Source organism: Primulina eburnea, chromosome 4, assembly GCF_022965805.1.
Source record: "Primulina eburnea isolate SZY01 chromosome 4, ASM2296580v1, whole genome shotgun sequence".
NCBI classification, from domain to species: Eukaryota; Viridiplantae; Streptophyta; class Magnoliopsida; order Lamiales; family Gesneriaceae; genus Primulina; species Primulina eburnea.
Genome location: NC_133104.1, coordinates 26,976,370 through 27,000,667, shown reverse-complemented (window position 1 = coordinate 27,000,667; position 24,298 = coordinate 26,976,370). Strand labels below are relative to the sequence as shown.

Below are 24,298 nucleotides of genomic sequence, written 5' to 3'. Positions count from 1 at the left end.
ACATACAGCTACGCAAGGTTTCCAGCCTATATACTAATTTCAAATGATCGTTTTTTTATTGGCCCATCATGCTTCCGTATAATAAATTGAACAATTTACCTTTTTTACCAGAGTATCGTCGGGTTATATCCACCGGGTTTTACAACCTAACCACGCAGTCGCAACAGATGGTTCCTGACGCAGATTCCTTCAACATCACTTAGCACAACCCTGTTTTGTTTCCTACCTCAGAGTGTATAGTAAAAAGTTCAATTTGAAACTAATACATGAGAGGGCAAAAGCCTTGGTTCTTTTATTCAAATATACCAAATATTTTTACATAGTAACCTCCTGTAGAGGAGGAGAAACTTGTTTATAGCTGAAATAAAAACACACATCAACTTTAAAGAGAAAATATTACAATATTTGAAAGAAAATGAAGAGGTTGGTCGATATCTTCATCTTCCTTTTGCCTGGTTATTTATAGAAGTCCCTTGCGGATTTGATTTTCGGACTTCAACTCTTGCCATAACTTTTTTTTATTGCCATCCAGCTGTGTTTGACACTATCTCTTGAGTGGGTTGAATGGGTGGTTGAATGGTCCCTCCAGCCTAGTCTTGATTTGTCTCTTTTCTAGATCATTAATCTAGAAATAGCTTGTTCTTCTGATCTTATCTCCTGGCATAACCAGTAGATATGTGTTTGTATCGTATCAGCTGAGATCTTGTTCCCTTCTTATTTTAACAGTTGGTATAGATATTTAAAATTCATCAGCTGCTTTCTTAATGCTTTAATCCGTTTTTTAGAAACCTTAAGATATGTAGCATACATTTTCTTTGGTTCTTAATTTCGGTTTAGATCTTGTGTGATTTTCTTGTTCCCATTTATTCTTTATTTATAGTTGTTTGAGTCCAAGTTTTCTTGGTCATTTAGTGGGTTTATCACATGCCCACTATCTCCTGTCGGGAAATCTTTTGAATTTTGTAATTCTTAAGGAAAAGTGATGGTATTCACATATCCACTTATTTTTGTCGAGGAATCTTAAACTTTTGATTTCCCCGAGAAAAACGTGATTGTGGTCCTTCACCACTTGGTCTTGTCTCAGCAAGATGCTTCTTATCTGACCGAGGTCTGAAACCCTTGCCAAATTTTGGCTCCTTTTGATTCGGGCACTCTGGGCAGACCTGTTCTGACCATCTTCCCACATGAGTCATATTGCAGAATTTCCGACGAGTTTTTTTACTCTCCGACAACTTGCTATTCCACAGAAGATTTCTTTTTTTTTTTCGAATAGATCTTTTGCAAAACTTGTGGTTTTTCCTGTTAGAGTATTTAACAGTAATGATCCGTCTACCGAATTATGATAAAATTTAATGGAAACGTGACTTTGTCCATCTCAGTTACAGACTCATAAACCTCATGTTCTTCTGGTAGAAATATTGTTTTCAGTAATTGAAGCAACAAGAGATGTTTCTTCTGACGGAGGATCCTTGATAAATTTCTGAACATTTGTTCTGACCTCCTTATCTTGATAAAATGAAAGGCTTCATGTGTAGAGGCCCGTATTTCATACTCGTAATTTTGCGGAATTATTTAAAATTTTTCTCTTTAAATAAATAATATGCGACATTCATAAAATAAACTGATAAAATAGGTTTAACTTAAAAGTAACAGCGGAAGTAAATATTGTGTTCAAAACCATAACTTAAAAATAATTCATCAAAGTAAAAACTGAGTTTGAGCGTAGAAAGTAAATGATGAAATGTGAGGTCCTCGGGTTCCTACTCCTGCTGACCCAAGCTAGCTCACTGGTCCCCGCCCTCGATCTCGACCTCATCAGTACCTACAACAATCAAGTCTAGTGAGTCTAAAGATTCAGCATGCATATATCGTAAATAACAAGTAAATATATCATAAAATCGCATGTAGCGTAAAAATATCATATCGTAAAGCGTAAGGCAAAAATCGTGTCATGAGTAATTATAAATACGTGCATAATTGAAAATCGTACGTAAAATATTTGCTCGATAGAGCCCTGTCATAAAATATCATACTGAGATTTTTGTAGTAGAGATTGTAGAAGTTTGTCATTTATTCAGTTGTAATTTATTATGCACGTGTACTTCTGTTATCTCCTTAGACTTGTTCTATGCTGTTAGTCTATTTCGTTTTATTAGGAGTTTATTTATCAGCGTTAAGCTAAAAGGTTGTTTCAGCAGATCCTATGTTTAAGGGATCAGTTTAGGTTGTTTCAGCAGATCCTATGTTTAAGGGATCAGTTTTCCTCTTCTGTGTATATATTTTAGTCTTGTACGTTGGAATAAAGAAGAAGAATTTCTCTACCTTTTTTTTTTCTTAATGGTATCAGAGCCAGGTTCTCTAAAACCAATCTTCCATGACTAAATACGGGATGGCATTAACCAACCCTCCTTCCTCATCGGAAACCACATCCTCACATGGCAATCCCGACCATTTGTCTCCACAAATCACAAATCACAAACTCTCTGGCCAAAATTACCTTCAATGGTCACAATCAGTTATGCTCTTCATCTGTGGAAAAGGGAAGGATGATCACCTCACTGGAGATGTGGTGCGCCCAGATTCAGCCAAGGCGGAATACAAGACCTGGAAATCAGAAAACAGCATGGTTATGTCGTGGCTAATCAATTCCATGGCTCCAGAGATCGGGGAGAACTTTCTTCTCTATTCAACCGCCAAGGAGATATGGCAGGCAGCCCGAGAAACCTACTCCAGCAGCGATAACACCTCAGAGCTCTTTGAAACTGAGAGTCTCCTCCATGATCTTCGCCAAGGTGATATGATTGTTACCAACTATTTCAATTCACTAACCCGATATTGGCAACGTCTTGATCTTTTCGAGGTATATGAATGGAAATGCCCCGAAGATGAGATCCGGTTCAAACAGATTGTGGAGAAGAAACGTGTCTTCAAATTTTTACTAGGTCTTAATTCGAACCTAGATGAAGTCAGAGGCAGGGTGATCGGATCCAAGCCTCTTCCCAGTCTGCGGGAAGCCTTCTCTGAAATAAGGCGTGAAGAGAGCCGTCAGAAAGTTATGTTGAAACAGCCATCCACTACCTCGACTTCTGATTGCTCTGCTCTCGTCTCCTTTGATGCCTCCAAGGATGATATTGCCTATGCTGCTCGTGGACGACAGTCCTCTTTTGCTGATAACAGGCCTCGCCGAGGACGTCCATGGTGTGACCACTGCAAGAAACCCGGCCACAACATGGAGAACTGCTGGAAGTTACACGGAAAGCCCGCTGATTGGAAGCCTCGTAATCCTCAGACTCATGACTCCCGAGCCAACAACGTGACCTCCGACAACAGTACCACCACATCAGAGCTGTTCAACAAAGAACAACTTGAGTTACTCCATAAGCTCATCCATCAGAACAATCCTCCAACAACCAGTTCTGGTACAATCAGTTCTGGAACAATGGCTCATAGAGGTAACATTTCTTTTGCCTTGCATTCGCTGAATGATTTGTCCAAATACTGGATAGTCGACTCGGGAGCCTCGGATCACATGACTGGAAACCAAAAACTATTTCAGTCTCTCAGTCCATGTACCTCTACTCACACAGTTCGCATTGCTGATGGATCTAGTTCCAGAGTTGAGGCCACCGGAACTGTGCGGATATCTCCGAACATTACCTTACAATCAGTTCTTTTTGTGCCCAATCTTGATTGTAATTTGCTGTCTGTGCACAAACTCAATAAAGACCTGAACTGTATAACTAAATTCTCTTCCACCTCCTGTATTTTTCAGGACTCGGCTTCGGAGATGATGATTGGCAATGCTAAGTGCAAATCAGGGCTATACATTCTCAGTGTGGACGACTCAAATTCCGAACCCAGAGCTATTTCTAAATCAAATTCTATTTCTTGCTTACATTCTAGTTCCAATAAAGATAGTGAAATTATGATGTGGCACTATCGATTAGGACATCCTAAATTCATGTATTTAAAGAAACTATTCCCTTCATTATTCATCAATAAAAGTGCCAATTTATTTCAGTGTGATGTGTGTCAATTTTCAAAACACACAAGAACTATCTTTCCTGCTCTTCCCTATAAACGGTCTCACCCATTTTCACTTATCCATAGTGATATATGGGGACCGTCTCGGGTTAACAATATTTCTGGTGCACGTTGGTTTCTCTTGTTTGTTGACGATCACACAAGACTTTCTTGGGTATTCCTAATGAAGGAAAAATCAGAAACATACAAATTGTTCATTCAATTCAAAAATATGCTCGAAAACCAATTCAAAACAAAAATCCAAGTTCTCAAAACAGATAATGCAGGAGAATATTTCAGCTCTATCCTAAGAGATTACCTTCACTCCGAGGGTATTATTCATCAGAGCTCGTGTGTCGAGACCCCCCAGCAAAACGGAGTTGCTGAGAGAAAGAATAGACATCTCTTGGAGGTTGCTCGATCAATTTTATTCACCTCCCACGTTCCAAAATACTATTGGGGAGAGGCGGTCCTCACTGCTGCCTAGTTGATCAATCGGCTCCCGTCTCGAGTCCTCAATTTCAAAACCCCATGTCAATCTCTTCTAGATGTCTTCCCTGCCACACACATCCTCTCCACCATAACACCCAAGGTATTCGGCTGTACTACTTTTGTCCATGTCCACCAACATCACCGAAGGAAAACTTGACCCGAGAGCAATTAAATGTGTCTTAATTGGGTATTCCTCACACCAAAAAGGGTACAAGTGTTATTCCCCAGTCACAAGGAAAATCTTCAACTCCATGGATGTTACCTTCTTCGAGGAAACCCCATTCTATTCTCGTCCTGCAATTCAGGGGGAGTCACAATCTGTGATAGAACTGCAGCATGGGAATTCTTCAACTCAGCATGAGAATTCTTCAACTCCAAGCCCTCCTATCAGAACAACCAACACGGTAATCATTACCTCTGAACCTACACCAATTCCTGAAGTAACTCAACTCCACATTCCAACTCAATCTGAAACACGGCCCCTCCAAGTCTATACTCGTCGCCCACGTGATGCCAATCCACCCATGCCGATTGTATTGCCAATACCATCTCCGGGACCGAGTCCAGAGGCTGACCAGCAATGTAATAACTCTCTCACTCCTATTAGACCTGTAACGGTCCCTTATGATGACAGGCCCATAGCAGTGAGGAAAGGCGTGCGATCATGCACAGAGCACCCTATTGGCAATTTTGTCTCACTTCATAGGTTGTCCCCTATACATCGTGCCTTCATCTCAGAAGTTGACAAGATCGATGTGCCCGTATCCATCGAAGAGGCTCTCAATCATCCTAAATGGAGGGCTGCCGCCTATGAGGAAATCCGAGCCCTTGAGAAGAACAGTACATGGAATCTCACAATCCTTCCACCTGGCAAGAGAACTGTCGGATGTAAGTGGTTATTTTCTGTAAAGCACAATGCTGATGGGAGTATAGAGAGATTTAAAGCTCGCTTGGTCGCAAAAGGATACACTCAGTCGTATGGCATAGATTATCAAGAAACATTTGCTCCGGTGGCTAAGCTTAACACGATCCGAGTCCTCCTGTCCCTCGCCGTTAATCTAGATTGGCCACTATTCCAATTAGATGTCAAGAATGCCTTCTTAAACGGAGACCTCGAAGAAGAGGTGTTTATGGACATTCCTCCTGGCTTTGAGGATAACACCACGGATGGGAAAGTGTGCAAGCTGAAAAAATCCTTATACGGTTTGAAGCAATCACCACGGGTGTGGTTCGAACGGTTCACTAGGGTTCTAAAGAAGGATGGATATGTGCAGTGCCAAACAGATCACACCTTGTTCGTCAACCACCTTCCAGCAGGTCAGATCGCGGTTCTTATAGTATACGTGGATGATATTGTGTTGACAGGGAACTGCGAGGCAGAAATAATTCGGCTGAAACAAGTCCTCTCAAGGGAATTCGAAATCAAAGACCTTGGCACTCTCAAATACTTCTTGGGAATGGAAATCGCAAGGTCTCGCCAAGGGATTTCAGTGTCTCAGAGAAAATACGTACTTGATCTCCTAAAGGAGACCGGAATGCTAGGATGTAAGCCGGCAGCTACTCCAATGGATCCAACTGTTAAGCTCACAAATAGTTCCGGAAGTCCTCCAACCGACAAGGGAAGGTATCAGAGACTAATAGGGCGCTTAATCTACCTCTCTCATACTCGGCCGGACATTGGCTTCGCAGTGAGTGTTCTAAGTCAGTTTATGGGGAATCCTATTGTTGATCACATGGAAGGGGCTCTCCGAGTGTTAAGGTACTTGAAGACCACTCTAGGAAAAGGGCTGAGATTTCAGAAGTCTCCCAGCCGTGATATCATTATGTACACCGATGCAGATTGGGCTGGGTCTGCATCAGATCGCCGGTCAACCTCAGGATACTGTTCACAGGTGTGGGGGAACTTGGTAACGTGGAGGAGTAAAAAGCAAACCGTGGTGGCTCGCAGCAGTGCAGAGGCTGAATATCGCTCAATGGCTCACGGAATTTGTGAAGGTATATGGATCAAGCGGCTGCTTGATGAATTGAAGATGGAGACAACTGGATCTTTTCAGTTGATGTGTGATAACCAGGCAGCCATTAGCATAGCAAAGAACCCGGTGCACCATGATCGCACTAAGCACGTGGAGGTTGATCGTCACTTTATCAGCGAAAAAGTTGAAAACAAGACCATTGCCATCAACTATATCCCAACTCGCATGCAAGTGGCTGACATACTGACAAAGGCTCTACATCAACCTCACTTCGACACTCTATGTTCCAAGCTGGGCATGTTAGATATCTACTACCCAGCTTGAGGGGGAGTGTAGAAGTTTGTCATTTATTCAGTTGTAATTTATTATGCACGTGTACTTCTGTTATCTCCTTAGACTTGTTCTATGCTGTTAGTCTGTTTCGTTTTATTAGGAGTTTATTTATCAGCGTTAAGCTAAAAGGTTGTTTCAGCAGATCCTATGTTTAAGGGATCAGTTTAGGTTGTTTCAGCAGATCCTATGTTTAAGGGATCAGTTTTCCTCTTCTGTGTATATATTTTAGTCTTGTACGTTGGAATAAAGAAGAAGAATTTCTCTACCTTTTTTTTCTTCAGAGATAATGTTTCTACGCAAGTGGTCCGTAACATAAGATGAATGTCTGATCAGACTAAACCACAGTATACTGAGCGGTATAGATGACCACAGCTCTTGGACTGGATGTCCGTACCCATACATGAACATGAACCGGTCGTAGGTCACCGGGTAGAGAGATCCCATAAGCGTGAGGTGGCCACAAGACATATCGTATATATCTCAAAAATAAACATTTTATATTTTATGATCATGCAAATTTATTCCAGGCTCATCGATTTCTATTCCTAGAAATTTGTTTCTTTTCTTTTAATTCGTTTGGAAAATTTTGCACCTTTTTTACTATATGATCATGCAAAATTATTCCAGGCTCATCGATTTCTATTCCTAGAAATTCGATCTTTCTTGTGACAATGACTGCTTTCTTTTCTGATAGAACCAGTCCTTCTTTTTTACAAACATCAAAGAAAATCTTTAAATGCTTAATATGTTCTTCCATATTTTTAGATGCGATTAACATATCGTCAATATAGACGAACATAAATTTGAAATAATATTTAAATAGATATGCATCCGAATTTCTTGCTTTTTTCCTGCATACGAATCTGATAAATACGGACTTACAATCAAATTTAGAGAATACCTTTGCATTGCGTATGCAACCGATTAGATGTTCTCTACTAGGTATGAAGTACCCATCAAACTCCAGAACCTTATTATTTTTTTGGTAATTAATAACTAATCTGGGTTTGTTCTTTTTTATTTCACTATGATTTCTTACAAGAAATCCTGGGCTACTGTATGGTTAAATTTCTGCTTTAATTAAAACAAGGTCCAGATGTTCCTTGATTATAATCTGCATATCTCTTTGATCAATTATATTAATTGTGATAGATTTACATCATACAAATTCATATTCTTTGCGTTCCTTAATTTTAAGGCAGGCTTTGAGTTGATTTTTATCCCACCATGCCAAGGGATCTTTATTGTAATTTTCTTTGATCCTTCTCTTGACATCTTCTAATGTTACCTTAGATTCAAACTCTACCTCATTCTTATGTAGAGCTATCTTAAGGTATTCTATTTCTTCTGGTTGGAGCTCTTTATCTGCTCTTAGTTGGAGCATTGTTTCTCCAAACTGTCTAGAATACTTTATTTTTAGGTTCAGAAGTTTTTCTTCATCACCACGCTTGCTACGAAACTGGATTGTCAATTTTCTGTAAAATGCCTCTCTTAGTCTCTGGACGATGATTTTGTGATCATAAGGTGTTGTGAACACTAATTTTCTACTCTCATTTTCTTGCATATAGGACTTAAACATTTGTAGGAAATTGTTTCCTGAAAAAATGTTGGCTCCTGTATCATGAAAATAAATCGGTGATGTTTTTATCTTATACCAAGGCGTTTGTCCAGCACCTCCGATCACAATTTCTGTCATCTTAATCCCCTTACATAAGATTAAGATTCTTCTGGAAAAATCTCTTCCAGCAATCTTTGGTAATTTTTCTTCCAAAATATTTGGAAAAAAATCCTCTTTTTGCTGTACAGATTCCAGCACCTGAATCAATATAAGCAGCAAAATATTCTGCCTTATATTGTTCGTATAACATTCCTATTGGAATGTATATCGAGAATGAGCTTGTGGTCATTGGATTTTCTACATCCTATCATCTGCCATAAATTCTATTCCATACTTTAGACGTTTCCAAGGTTTGTGTTCCTCGAGAAACTTTAGTCCAAGAACCAATCGATCTGGTTCTTTCACTGGAATCCCTTTGATACGAACTTCCAATTCACAATATTAATCATTCCTTGGTAAATTCTTATTATAGGTTGTTCTAAATAGTATATGCTATTACAAGGAAATTAATTCCTTTGTTTCGTAATATCAAATATTATTTCTATTTCCTTCCACCCTTCTGGGCATCTAAGCTTTTATATGGTAGAGTAGCTTTTTGGCTCCTGTTGGGTTTCTTGGATATGCGCTTTTCCCCACCTGTAACTTGTAATTCTATCTCCCTGAAAAGATAGTCTCCTTGATTTCAATCTAAGACTTTGATTCATTTATAGAATCACTTTTGTCTTGTATTTGGATATTTGTTTCCTGTATTAAAGGAAAATCAACTCTTTGTGGATAAATTGTCTGGGCAACTTTTCCAAATATCTCAGGTATTTCAATGAACTTATTTATAGTAAACAATTCTTAGTGATGTGTATTAGATAGAGCATATGAAATCTAATATGTAATAGATATAATCTATTACCTTCTTTCATCGGTCTTTTTTCTTTGAAATTTTGATGTAATGTCAAGGCTCGACTAAAATCTCGATCTGCTAAGTTGTAGGCAATTCTCCAATAAATTACTCCTACAATCTTTCGTGCGCAAACATTTCCTGGGATAGTTCCCAATACTAATCGCATATAGCAATATCAATGTGTGAATCTATTCCTTATTTGAAAGTATCTTTTATCATAATTTGGATTGCTCCAATATGAATCCAGGACATGGTTCGTGCTACTTCTATCTCGAGCTTTTATAATTCTTCCTTAATTTCTTCAGAAGAAATTAATTGCATCTCCATTCTGTTCCCTGTAAGTTCCATTGGGTCATTTCCCTTCTGGAAACTTTATATATTAGATGATGCTTTCTGTTTCTTAAGCCAAGACTTCCTAAGAACTTTTCTACATGTCTTGCTGAGAATCCTTGATATCTCGTAGACTAGGATTTTCTCTCATAATCCTTTGGACCATGTTATGAGATAGTGTTTTTTGTCGAAACACCTCGTCTTCAGTCAGATTCCGATTCAGTTCCATCAGATTCTTCTTGACTCATTACTTCTTCTTTATTATACTTTCATCTGAGGGAATGTCCTCAAATCGATATACCTGAATAAGATCTTGGTAATATTGCTTCCTCAATATCCGAGGTTGGATCGAAACATTTATACCTCGTTTTTCATTTTCTGGACAATTGGTTGAGATATGACCTCTTGCTCCACATGTCCAGCAATTACAATCTATAAAACTTTCATTAGCTCAAGTATGAGCTCTTCTAAAAGTTTTCTTTGTAGGTGTTCCTCATGTGCTTCGAGATGTATTCGATGCTTGGGATGATATCTTATTTCTTGATGATCCACTTCTTTGTCCAGATTTTTAAGATCTGGCTTTTTGTTTGGACCATACTGCTATTGGTTTCCAAGAACTTCTTCCACTTCTAGCGTAAGGATGAGTTCTAAAAACTTTTCCTCTTATGCTTTTGTGGTTTACTTCCAATAATTGTTTGAAGATCATTTTCCTTACAACACAAATAAGTTCTTTTGTTGATACCCCTTAAGCGTCTGTAATTCTTTTGTAATGCTGTCATATGACATCATTCTGCCAATTTTCCTTTGAGAAAAAAAGCTCTTCGTGCCAACGTATTTGGATTTCCATGGACATATTCCCTTATAAGCATTTTCTCCAGGGACTCAGCATTTTGGCGAAGAAAATCTGCATAGCTATATTTTTTTCGTCCATATATATTTAGTGAATAATATAATATATTCATCCACTAAACATATGTCAGGTAATTCAAGGCTATACAGAGTTTGAGTATATTTCTTCCTCTTCTCTGTATCTCGACTGTTAAAATAGTCTACACCTATAAATGTGCTTTAAATAGTGTAGCCATTTTTCCAGCTATCTCACTAAGAGATTCTCCAGCTAAGACTAACTTTTTGGTTTTAATGAAGTCATGTTCCAAGCAATTTTAATTGATCCCATAAGACTCATTTCTAGAATTTTAACGAATCCTTCTCTGTTGAGATCAAGTGTTCCCGCAACGATTCTCATAGCAGATGTCCAGTCATCTATGAGATCTTCTCTGTTTTTTAAATCTAATACATCAAAGTTAACCATAATCCTATAAAGATGTATATGTTCTAAAACAGTTTTCCCATAGGGTGTTTGGTGCAAATGAATTTGATTTCTCCCTGTCCTTGTTCTCGCTGGGTGTGATTCTCCACCTGTATGGAAATCGTGTTGTGATTCTCTCATATTTATATTCTGAGATCCCACACTTTCTCTTGGTGGTTCCTGAGAAGATGACCAGGTTATAGAAGGTGGTTCCCCTCCCGTTGTGTCCATCTTCAGATCTACGACTTTGAGATTTGCGAAAGATTCCGCAAGTTCTTGTAGATCCTCTAGACCAATCCTTTCTAAAGTTGTCATCAGATTAATTTCTTTTTTGAGACAGATTTAATTACATTAATCATTTTTTCTTCTTCAGTCAAAGGTTTTGACACTACTTTGGCTTTCTCTTGTTGATGTAACAGGGGTTCAGTTCCAAAGGATGGTGGTAATCTTTCTTTTGAAGTTCTCTTACTAGAACTTGGTTGTTGTTCTAGAATTTGAATTCTTGTACGAATATGCTTTAATATTCCAAGAATTTCTTCCTGGTTTCATGGATTTTCTCTACATTTTGTGGTACGTAATACAACATATTGCCATAAGTTTGTACCGTTTTTTGAATTTCTCTAAGATCTCCAGAGAGTTTAGAGGAATCCGGTACTATTTCTAGGAACATGTTGTTTTGAATAATAAGTTTACCTTAGGACTCTGATAAGTTCCTTCTTAATATCTGACATTGGTAAGATCTTCATGTTTCAAATATTCCAAAGTTCTGGAATAAATCCTATAAATAATTAATCCCGAACTTGGGTTCGGATTCATGTTAATTGAGAAAATTCTCCTCCCCAAACATTTAATTACTTCATAATAATAAATTTGTGTGTTTGAAATAATTTTACCTCGACTCTGATATCATTTTCCTCAGGAAAATCGATCATTTAAATATGTAAGGGTATTTTTGTCAACTTCAAACTTTTTAGGGAGTTTGGGCAAAGTTTTTTAGGTGTGAGGAGTTAGGATAAAATTAAGTTTGGGTTTGGGGATTTAAAACCGATTTTCCCTTTCTTTTACTACATTATAGCTACACGGGTTTAATACTTATGCACAATACTCTTTATGTTTTAATTGGCCTTGGGTGATTCTGGCTTCGAGTGAGTTTGTTGTACTGTATTCATGTGATTTAAGTTCCAAGACTCAAGTAGAAGTCGAAATAATAATTGGTATTTGTCCACTGGCTTTGCCGATCCAGGATAAAACTTTTCGTCATCCTTACCTCTCGGCCATTGGATCACATACGTAAGCATCATCCAACTCCGATCTTTCAGATTTTGTCCCCAAACTTGCTTGAGCAGCTTGCTGGATAAGATAAAACTAAACTCGAATGACTTGTATGATTATTTTTCACAGAAACTACTGGAGAGATCCCGATACTTCTCTGTTCATATTAAATCATTTATATCGGGATATACCAGATGAACCTCTCTCACCAAGTGCACAACCTGAAAGCTCACACGACAAGTCTAGCTTGGAGGGCTGGTCTGATCCAAGGGAAGTAGATGATGAAGAACTCCCTTTGACCTTTGCTGATAGCATCTCCATAAAAAAGTTCTCCCACAGGGCGAAGAAAGTGATGAGAAGCTGAATGTATCAAGTTTGATTCGACAAGTGGTACTTTCCATGAACAAAATCAAAGTGGCAACGGCACAACCAACCGGTTACTTGTTATGTTACATCTTATCTCAAGTTTGTTCTTCAGCTCAACTAAATACGGGGTATGGTTTCTAGAATTCAGTTATTCGTACGGTTGATGGTCCAATGTCAGCATATAGAGAAAGGGCTTTGTACAGGTAAGTGAGGTGTTGGTTATATTATGTAGGGATGGTGTAGTTAAACAACAATAAAACTTCCTTTGTTATATGTTTACAGTTAATAACAAATGGCCTGTACATGCTTTACCTTTGAGAATGAATTTTTATTACAATTTGAATATCGGGGATCTAAAATTCCCCGATTCTGGGAAATGGTGATAATACTCTTGAATAGCAATGAACCTACGAACTGCAGAGAAAACAATGAGAATGAGTGTCACGCCCTGGGGCCCGAATGTAAGGTCCAATATGCGATAATGTAATCCAACTGTATGTGTAAGGTCTAGAAAAATTCGAACTACGTAACTTGATTGCATACGATCTAGGATTTTACTAAAATATGTGTTAAATTATTTTAAAGCATTAAATGCAAGATTATTGCATGAATATGTGGTTTATTTTTTGGTTTATTAAAGTTTCATGCATTAAGACTAGTAGTTTTTTCGCACTCGAACGAGAAACGAAGACTAGGATAATTAAGGAAGAATATTTGAAACGTCTATTCGTTTTAAAAGTGCGGAAATAGTTTTTTTAAAAGCTCTCATTTTGAAATAAACATTTTAAATAAATCGTACGTGAAATCATACTTAAAAACATCATTTAAAAATTATCATAAGCAATTATAAAAAATATAGCGGAGTAAAAAAAAAGAGTAAAATTCTAACATCAAACTGTAAGATAAAATAGCGTATAAAATCCTCATTCCACTCCCAAAAACATAAAATCATGTGCGGAAAGTCATAAGGTTCTTGGGTCGTGTAGCCCACCAGGTCTGTTGACTCAGAGTCCAGCACTTCCAGTCTCCTTGACATCAAACTCACCTGCATCACACACGTCTAGCGAGTCTAAAAACTCAACACACATGTACCATAAATAACAAATACCTATACATAGCACACAACAGTGAAAAAAAAACATAATCAACATATCTTTCATGAACTTTAAAAGCTTAATGTAAACGTGTTATATGCAATCGTGACGTGTCAAAACAGCTCATCATTAATCATTTATCATTCATCATTCATCATTTCCATTGGCGAAATCAGTTCATTAAAGGTGACTATCGTACATCATCATTTATGATGGATCCATCATACATAGAACCGCGGTACCCGGCGGCTGTCGGACATCAGTGACATGATTATCCATCCACCGTGCCTAGGCCTCATCATCAGCATTCACATATACATCTTAAACATTACATATACTTCGATAGCCACAACTAATTCCCATCATTCAAAACATCATCATTTTCATTACTTATAAAAATCATGCAAATAAGCAATTTTCCTTAAATCTAAGCAGGCGACGTACATTTTCTGTAAGGCCCGAGATGTTATTACTGTAATCTGAGATTAATCTGAAATGATTTAATTATTAATTAAGATGATTATAGATGGAACGGATCAGATCGGGAGAACCAAAAGAAGATTTGACATGAAGTACAAGAAGAGTCCCCGCGCACATGCGCGACAGGTATCGGCGCACATGCGCGAAAATTACAGAAGCATCGGTGCACATGCGCGAGATAAGGCGCGCATATGCTCGACCCGTCCAAAACCTTGGGCGCATATGCGCGGCTGGAGGTGCGCACATGCGCGAGGGAGTGCAGGTGCGAGACAAAACATCTCGCGCATATGCGCGAGATATGTCGCGCATATGCGCGAGTAGATGAACTCGGAAGTGTCGAGCAGAAAGCCAGGCGCATATGCGCGGCTTTGTGCGTGCATATGCGCGCGGCATGCAGATTTCCAAAATGCCACTTGGTATTTTGAATGGAACGTGTATATATATAATCACCTTCATTCCTTCAGATTGAATATAGAAGAGCCGAGGAATCCTGGAGAAAGTTTTCTTATTTCCATCAATTTCAATTGTGAATTGTGAAAGATTTGTCCGTCCGATTTTGAATCCAAACACGGTACTGAGTTTCTCTCGACACGAGCTACACAAGGACGTAAGTTTTGTTACGTTTAGACATGATTTGAATTTATGATATTGTCAGAATTGAATACGAATCAGATATGATGTTTCTGCTACAGTAGACATTGTATAATTGAAGTCAGATTAAAGAATAGACTGTTTATGAAATTATTATGATTTTCGGAGTGAATTTGATTGAGATTCGATATCAGAGTTGTGTTGTTACTGATTTTAGGTGTACCGATGTTGAGATTATGAATTGCATTGATACTGATTATGAATTCTGGTAGTATATCTGTGATGTTGAGATTGACGGGGTTATCGAGACTGTATCGTTATACCGTCGAAACATCAGTTGATTTAGATTGACCAAAATCAGTAATGATCTCGATTGTATCGTGATATCGTGAATATGAATTAGATTGTACATTGTTCCGATATGAATAAGATTATGTATTGATCAGAGTATACTTCTATTTGAATATTGATCAGAACAAGTATTGAATTGAGTTAGATATTGATATTGTTCCTGTTTGATATTATCATTGCCAGATTTGGGTATGGACAGATTGGAATACAAGACTTCGTATTCATCAGACCAGGAAGATAAAGGCATAAATAAATGTTGATTCGGGATTGCACAACTTGAGTTAGGTTTGACTTGAGTTTCCCAAAATCACATACTTTATTTTATTGCATTGATATTTGCAAATTATCAGATTGATATGTTTAGTTTATTGAATGATAGCAGAGTCAGAGTTTGAGTCTAGGACAGATCAGCCTAGCTAGGGCAGAACCGCCGAGTCTTTGTCAGAACCGCGAAGACTCTAGACTTACTGTGTATCGATGAGCTTAGATGTAGATCGACTTCTATTGTAGACACTCGATACAGCATGCCGAAGTCTAAATTAGATCGGGATCCCTAGATTATAAATAAGTTGAGATAAGATAACGAGTCATTGATTTAAATACAGATTGGTATTAATTCATGTAGTCAGATTGGATACATGTTTTAATGTTTGTTTATGCTCTTATATATGTTTTATATGATTGCATGGTTACATTGTTTATACTGGGATATTTATATCTCACCGGAGTTATCCGGCTGTTGTCTTGTTTTGTATGTGTGCATGACAACAGATGGGACAGGATCAGGGTCAAGAAGATGATGAGAGATCGAGATTAGAGTGGTGATTCCGGACTTGGATATAGATAGGTTTCATTACTTGATTATAGTAGTTGAACCTTAGTCTAGTTGAACTAGATGTATGATGTACAATAATTGTATTTTCATACTGATATGTATATTAATTAATTCCATTACCTTCCGCACTTGCATTTTCAAAAGAAAAAAAAATTTAGACCCTGTTTATTCTAATTGATTAAATTAGTCCCAATGACGATTAAGAAGATGATTAGCGTCTGGGTCCCCACATTTTCAACTAAAAATAGCGATCATGATGCCTAAACATTTAAAACATAATAAATTTATGCTCAGTGCACTAAAGGAACAAAATCTCACCCCAGAGACAAAATGAGCATTTTGCCCCTGGACACCCAAAAATTATCGTTTTAACCTCGGACCTCTAAAATGGCCCGAGGCTTACCAAACTCCTTAAAATGTCCCGAAACATTTTTATAAGCATTCCTAGACGTAAACTCAAGCCCAATTCATAACTTAACAGAATCGTTTTAAAACTTGCACCGGGGTCCCGGTTTTAACCCGAATCGAACCGAAAGTCAACCAAATTTCTCCTAACTTTTTACCACGCCTTAAAAACATGTAAAAGACCCTAAAACCATCAAGACCAGTGTTGAAAATTTTCAAGTTCGCAATCTTGATTTTGATGTTAACAAAATTTGTTATTTTGTGTTACTAATAATCTACCTTAGTGTGCAAAAACTGGGCTCAGTCACGAGCTGTTTACATCGCAAACTGAGGACTCAACTGATCGCACAAACTGAATCAGCATAACTGTTATGTCAATTGAGCAGTCCATTTGATTGTCCAGTTGATTGGTGGTTAAGCAGCAGAAGCTCGTAAGCCTGGCCAGCCGAAAGAGTGTTCAACTGATGAAGCATCAGTCAGAATTTTCAGTTGTAGATGAAGACAAACTCTTTATGAGGATTCCAGCTATACACAAAGGTACAAAGTAATTGTCTACTCAAAAGACAATAATGAATGTTGCATCAGAGTATTAAAGGCAAAACGTTTCACAAGGGCAGTCGGAAAGTCGAGACACAAAGTCCAAGAAACGAATTCAAGATGCAACCGATACAATAATTGAGTCTCATTGTACGATCAGTTTTCCCGCCTATATAAAGAGAAGATTAGTGAAGACTCCATATACAGAGACAAGAAGCTTCAACAAAAATACAAGAGAAAAGAAAGGGCACACACATTGCACATCAGCCTTCAGAAGCAATCGGCCAAGAGGGAACTCTTCACAGTCATATAAGCTTAGATTAGAAGCTTATTTCCCTCAGTGTGTGAGAACATATTTGTTCAGTTCTCACACACACGAACACTCTCATCACCACTCAAATACAGTCTTGCACAAAGACGTTAAACTTGTGTATGTAGTGTTTCTCACATAGACGTAAAAGAAGTGTTGGCTGGAAGGTGCTGCCTTCATTCTAGACTAGGAGTTCATTGTGGGTAAGTCCTAAGCTGATTGGGTTTGTACAAGTAGTTGTAAAAATCAAAGTATTCTAGTGGATCCTACCCGAGGTGGTAGAAGGGATGACGTAGGAGCAGCTGAAGTCTACGAACACCCAAAAATATATCTCGTGTATTTAACTGATTAACTGCTATTTTCAAACTGTTTGGAGCAATTAGAGTATCCGTCAGTTCAGTTGTCACCATAACTGAATTGATGAATGCAAAAAATAATCTATCCTTTTTGAGTTATTCAGTTTATATAAGTTAAAATGTTTTCTAACATAATAATCTTCTTCACGAAGGATTTCTTCGAGTTTCTTCCACTTGGTTTTAAAACCAAACTCGATTTAATTCATCGGTGTTAAAATTCTTAGAAAACGAGCTATTGCAGCTCATTGGAGAATGTAGTGTTTGAATGCCTTCGAAGGCACTAGCACACTTGATCCTTTAATTGAAATCAGTGCTTGCTATTCTAAGAACATGGAAAAAAACTGTTTTTTAAGATTTATTACTTTAAAATAGTGTTAAAAGCTATTCAAAATTATTTCATACAATTTTCAAAACTATTTGAAAATATTTATATGTTGCTCTTTAGGAAAGAGTTGAGAGGATTGTTCTGCAACTAACATTGTAGCCACTTATCTAGATTATTAGCTTTGGAATTTTATTCACCCTGCAGGGGACTGAGAATCATCTGCAAAGATGCACAGCTAAATTGCTCGATGAACAAGATTTTCGTTGCAAGCCTACCAGGTCAGCTGTTCTTCAGACGAAACTCATCCATGTTGGGATGTTGGTCGATTTAATCACCAGCTGAACTCCATGTGAGCCTAGTCAGAATCTGCTCGACCAGTAGGGTAAGCACATGGGTCAAGTTCAAAGCAGTTTAACTCGTTTCTCTAGAAAATTGAACTCATGACCGATGCATCATTTCAAGCAGCCAAGCAACCAATTGATGGTATATCCAGTCCTGTCACAGAAAACGACTGATATCTGATGTTGTTTAAAATATGTTATTGTTGTACCAATTTTTCTTTTTCAACTGATGTATGTACTCAGATGTAAATACACGGAAATCTATTTAAATAAACATCATGTTTATTCAGATGTGTTTCATTGTTACTGAATGGATATTTCCAGATTTCTTGTCTACGATGCTTGAATGAAATGATTAGATAAGTATTTTTCAAACACGGGCTTTTACTCAGTCTCTAAGAGGGAGTTTTTTTATCCTCAAACTGATTTTTTTTTCAATTAGTTTTTTAAAATTCAGTTGTTGAGAAGAATTCTTCTTTTTTCATCCACTAGAATTTTTTTTTCTTAATTTTGTTTATTTTTCAAAGAGGTTTTCAATTCAGTTTTGGAGGGGGAGTTTTTCTTTTATCCTCTATGTGGGAACCTGGGCTCTAACTCAATTGTCTTTGGGATTAATTGGATCTTTGCTAGAAAATGTGGGTCAAAATTTTGCTTTTAATATAAAAAACAATTGTATATAAATCATGCACAATACAGCATACAAAATACTGTCATATTATTTAATTTAAAATATCATTCACTTTTTCGATTACAAGTATTCTACTAGTGTTTAGAATTTCAGTACATGTCTAGTAATAAACCACTAGTTCTTCTCCTCAGCCCGTAATCTCCAAGCTATCTCGATCTCTCATCTTTGTCTCGACCCTGATCCTGTCCCACATGTTGTCATGCACATATACATACACAACAATAGTCGGATACTCCGGTGAGAACAAATCCCAGTATAAAACATGTATACATGCATATCATGCAATTAAATACAAAATCATAATACATGAATCAGTAATCATGACACATTAGTGAAGACAGATAAAATATGTTTGACTCTTATTCTTTGACTCGACTTATATCTAAGTCTAGGGATCCCGGTGTGAATAAGACGTAACAAGTCTCCCACCTACTCTCCCAATCGGGGTGGCGGTACGTCTTATTCCTAGACTTCGGCCCTGTCTGTATCGAATATCTACAATTGAAGTCGATCTTCTCCTATGCCTCGATACCACCGAACGTCTAGAAACTTGGCATATCTGCCAATGACTCTCCTATCTCAGTACAAGTATATAAATCGATATAGAGTACAAACATAACAAGTATGTGGTTTTGGGAAACTCAAATCGAATCTGATTCGAGTTATTCTTCCCGAATCTACATTGAATTATACCTTTCATTGTCCAGTCTTTGTTGATGTCGAGGTCTCGATGTCGAAGCTTGTCAAAAAAAATCTGAAATGACATATTCAAGATGCATTCTATCAATCTCTAACTCAAATCAATACACATACAGATCAATACTCAATCTAGATACATTTCAACGGCATAACGTCGTAATCTCGCAATACCGGTCATCTCAGCGTCAGTAATCAATAACAATAACTCATAATCCTCACAACCTATACATCAAAATCTCAAAATCTGATTTCCCCAACATCATATTGCCACATCAAACAAGAACATAACAAAACTTACATCCTTTAGAAACCTATGATGCAAGGAGCAAGAATCTAAGCTCGGATTCAAAATCGGATGGTCAGATGTTGCACAACCAAATTGTTAATACATCTTGAAGCTTGAAGGAATTTCTGTACTTGCTCTCGGTCCTTGGCTGCTGAAATGAAGGAAATGAAGACAATTCATATATATATATATATATATATATATATATATATATATATATATATATATATATATATATATATATATATATCTTGCATGGTGAAGACACATGTTTCATTCTTTATTCTGCACGTCACACCGCGGGTGCGCTCACTCTGCACCGCGGGTGTGCTGAGCGTACTGGATCACTTCCACAAATTCAGAAGGAACGACCGCGGGTGCGCTGGCTTTTGGACCGCGGGTGCGTTGCCCTCTCTGTCCCAACACCGCAGGTGCGGTCACTTTTATTGCGCGGGTGCACTGACTCTTGACGCGATCCTTCGACCACGAAAAGCAAACGCACTCAAAAACGGAGTCACGCCCTCGATTCGATGAAAAAAGAAACGGTTGTGTTGTCTCGATCTTTTTGACACAAGTAAGGGTGGAATTTAGAGGTAAATATTACACCCTTACTTGTGTCAAAAAGATCGAGACAACACAACCGTTTCTTTTTTCATCGAATCGAGGGCATGACTCCGTTTTTGAGTGCGTTTGCTTTTCGTGGTCGAAGGATCGCATCATATGGTATCAGAGCCATACTCTTGACTGGTCGTGTGGGTGCAAGTTCCTGGAAGTGACCTGGAGTGCGGGTTAACGAAGGAGTTGGCACGAGGACGTACAATCTAAAGGGGTCGGGAATGCCTGGAAGTATCTTGGAGTGCGGGTTAACGAAGGAGTTGGCACGAGGACGTACGGTCTAAAGGGGTCGGGAATAATGTGTCTCACATCGGTTAGCAAGAGTTGTCTTGGGCAAAATATATATGAATTCACAATCCTCCTCTCATGAGCTAGCTTTTCAGGTGGAGTTAGGTGGATTCATATCAACTCTACTGTACCACCAAAACTCGAATTGCAACGTCGCCGTAAGCAATTAAATCAAATCTAGGGTAAGCAATAGAATATAGAGCGGAAATAAAAAACTCACTTCAGTGAAATAACTCGGGATATTTCTGTCTCATCTCTGATTCTGTCTCCCAAGTCGCTTCTTCATTGCCATGAAGACTCCACTGGACTTTCACTAGCGGAATAGTCTTCGTTCTGAGCTGTTTTTCTTTCCGATCCAGAATCTGAGTTGGCTGTTCAATATAACTTAAAGTGTCGTCAAACTCGGCTTCCTCAGGCTGAATGACATGAGAAGCATCAGGCATATATCTACGCAGCATCGATACATGGAAGACATCATGTATCCCGGATAAAGAAGGAGGAATGGCGAGTCGATAGGCACGATCGCCAATCTTCTCAACAATCTCGTATGGACCGATGTATCTAGGAGACAACTTGCCACGTTTACCAAATCTTACAACGCCTTTAAATGGAGAAATCTTCAAAAATACTCTGTCTCCCTGTTCAAACACTAATGGTCTACGTCTAATGTTCGCATACTTGGCTTGTCTATCCTGCGCCGTCTTCATTCTTTTCTGGATCAATTTTACTTTCTCAGTCATTTCACGAATCATATCATGTCCAAGTTCTGTTACTTCAGATATATCATCCCAATACAGAGGAGATCTACACTTCTTGCCATATAATGCTTCAAATGGTGCCATCTCGATGCTCGTATGATAGCTGTTTTTGTACAAGAATTCACAAAGAGGTAGTGAATCTTGCCAACTAGTGCCAAAATCTAGCACTACAGCTCTCATCATATCCTCTAATGTCTAGATAGTCCGCTCTGACTGTCCATCTGTCTGGGGATGGTAAGAAGTAATCAGATGTAATGTTGTACCTAGAGCCTGCTGCAAACTGTGCCAAAAGTGTGAAGTGAATCGTGGATCACGATCTGATACGATAGACTTCGGCACCCCATGCAATCTAACTATCTCTCTGACATATATTTCTGCCATCTGATCATGTCGATATGTCATTCTGTACGGAATAAAGCATGCGGATTTGGTTAATCTGTCAATCACAACCCAAATCCCATCATAGCCTCGGGATGATCGTGGTAACTTCGTAATAAAATCCATGGAAATGTGACCCCATTTCCATTCAGGAATAGATAAGCTCTGAAGTAAACTTCCGGGTTTCTTTCTCTCAGCTTTCACCTGTTGGAAATTCAAACACTTAGATACAAACTCTACAATGTCTGATTTCATCTTTTTCCACCAAAACTTTGTCTTGAGATCGTTGTACATCTTTTTGCCACCAGGATGAATACTGAACCGACTACATTGCGCTTCTGACAATATTTGTTGTTTCAAATCTGAAACATCTGGCACTACAAGACTGTTATTTACATACAAAACATGATCATGTACCTGATACTCTGAATGATGTCCTGATCTGACCATCTCAATCGACTTATGCACATTTGGATCATTTTTCTGTGCTTATTTAATGTGAACAATCAAATCTGGTTTCATTTGAATCATAGCAAGTCGCAATGGTTTACTAGCTGTAATGCCCTAGATTATAGATTGATCAAATGAGATTATGAAGGTTGGCGTGAAATGAAGACCGCACCCGCGCCTAGGCATAGACCGCACCTGCGGTTAATTAATTCTAAATTTTGAAGTTGAGGCCGAGGGGACACCGCACCCGCACTAAAAAGCACACCGCACCCGTGGTGCATGGATAGAAAGTTTAGCATTTTTCCAGTAGCCACACCGCACCCGCGGTAAGAATGGGACCGCACCCGCGGTCGTCGAATTTAAGAAATAAAAAGGGCTGCCGAAGCTTGAGCGCACCCGCGGTCTGGGTGCTGCATGCGAGAAATCCACCATTACTTCTTGAGTTGACTATGTGTTCTTGATATGTTGAGCATAGCATATTCGTAATCAGACCGAAGAAATGATATCGTATGTGTTTGATGGGCATTTCCAGCATGTATTGAATTGAGATTATGCAAATTTTCAGAGTGGAAATGGTTATGGCATTAATTATGAATTGAAGATTATGACGTGTTGATATATGTTGAGATTTGAATTGATTGGTACCGGGAGAGCACGCCGTTATGCCGTTAATTTGTGTCAAGACTGGTTTGAGTTTCCCAACAAAATCACATACTAGAATCGTTGTTTATCTGTTGATATGCTTTTGATTTGTCTATAGATTTATATTCGAATCTTGTGACATGATTATGCTTTGTTTATAGATTTATATTCAAGCATTGAGATAGGAGTCATTGACAGATTTGTCAAACTAGACGTTCGGTGGTATCGACACATAGGAGCAGACATTCTCCGATTGTAGACATTCGATACAGACATGACCGAAGTCTAGGAATAAGACGTACCGTTACCCCGATTGGGAGGGTAGGTGACAGAAAGTGACGTCTTATTCAAACCGGGATCCCTAGAGTAGAGTCGAACTGAGTCTAGAAATGAATTGATTTAGATTGCATGCTCATATTGTTTATGTTCCATAGATTGTGGAACATATTGTTATTCTTGTATTCATCATAGCATGTTCATGATTATGATTATGTATCAGCATGTATACATGTTTTATACTGGGATTTGTTCTCACCGGATTTTCCGGCTTTTGTTGTGTCTGTATGTGTGCATAACAACAGGTGGGGTAGGATCTGGGTCACGACAGAGATGAGTTTGAGATAGATAGAGTGGTGACTTCGGGCGCAGAAGATGACTAGTTGTTTTTACTAGACTTGTACTACTTGTGTTGTAGTTTGTATTAAACACTAGTTTGTATGAATTTACTAGAACAAGATATGTATGTTATGTTTGTTGTAATTAAATAAAGAAAGATATTATTCTTAGTTTATATACATTCGATTTAATGTTAAAAAGCAAAATTTTGACCCTCATTTTTGAATAAAGATCCGATTAATCCCGAAAAGAATTGAGTTAGAGCCCGGGTCCCCACAACAGGTGGTATCAGAGCGATAGATCCTCTAGACTGAGATAAGATAGAGTGAGCGGGGTAGATCGAGTCTTTTTCCTTGCTTTTGATGTGCTAGCATGATTTAATGCTTTCCCTATTATATGTCGTATTGTTTCTGAGTTGATTTACAGCATATAATTGTAAAGACTGAATCAGAACCGATTCTGGATCAGAAGAATATGATCAGAGGAGGACTGAGACAGAGTGTGTAGACTGTGTACTAATCTGTTTGATATTTAGATATGCCGCCTAGAAGAATACCACAACCAGCTGCAGGCCAAGTGCCGGAACAGGGTAGCACGTCAGGTACTCAGATGGACGTGACTGCTACACCTATGGAGACTTTGT

At 38.2% G+C, this 24,298-nt stretch overlaps 1 protein-coding gene across 3 annotated transcripts in view; it reads left to right on the top strand.

Annotated features, from left to right (window-relative positions):
- Window positions 1-12,988, top strand: part of LOC140830928 (phospholipase SGR2-like) — a 32,829-nt gene extending 19,841 nt beyond the window's left edge. For all 3 annotated transcript variants that reach the window (XM_073194508.1, XM_073194507.1, XM_073194510.1), the window contains 2 exons: window positions 12,217-12,263; window positions 12,375-12,988. In XM_073194508.1, the coding sequence (XP_073050609.1) occupies window positions 12,217-12,263; window positions 12,375-12,609 (282 nt within the window). In that variant the 3' untranslated portion in view covers window positions 12,610-12,988. The remainder of the gene's footprint in view (window positions 1-12,216; window positions 12,264-12,374) is intronic.
- The last annotated feature ends 11,310 nt before the right edge of the window (window positions 12,989-24,298 follow it).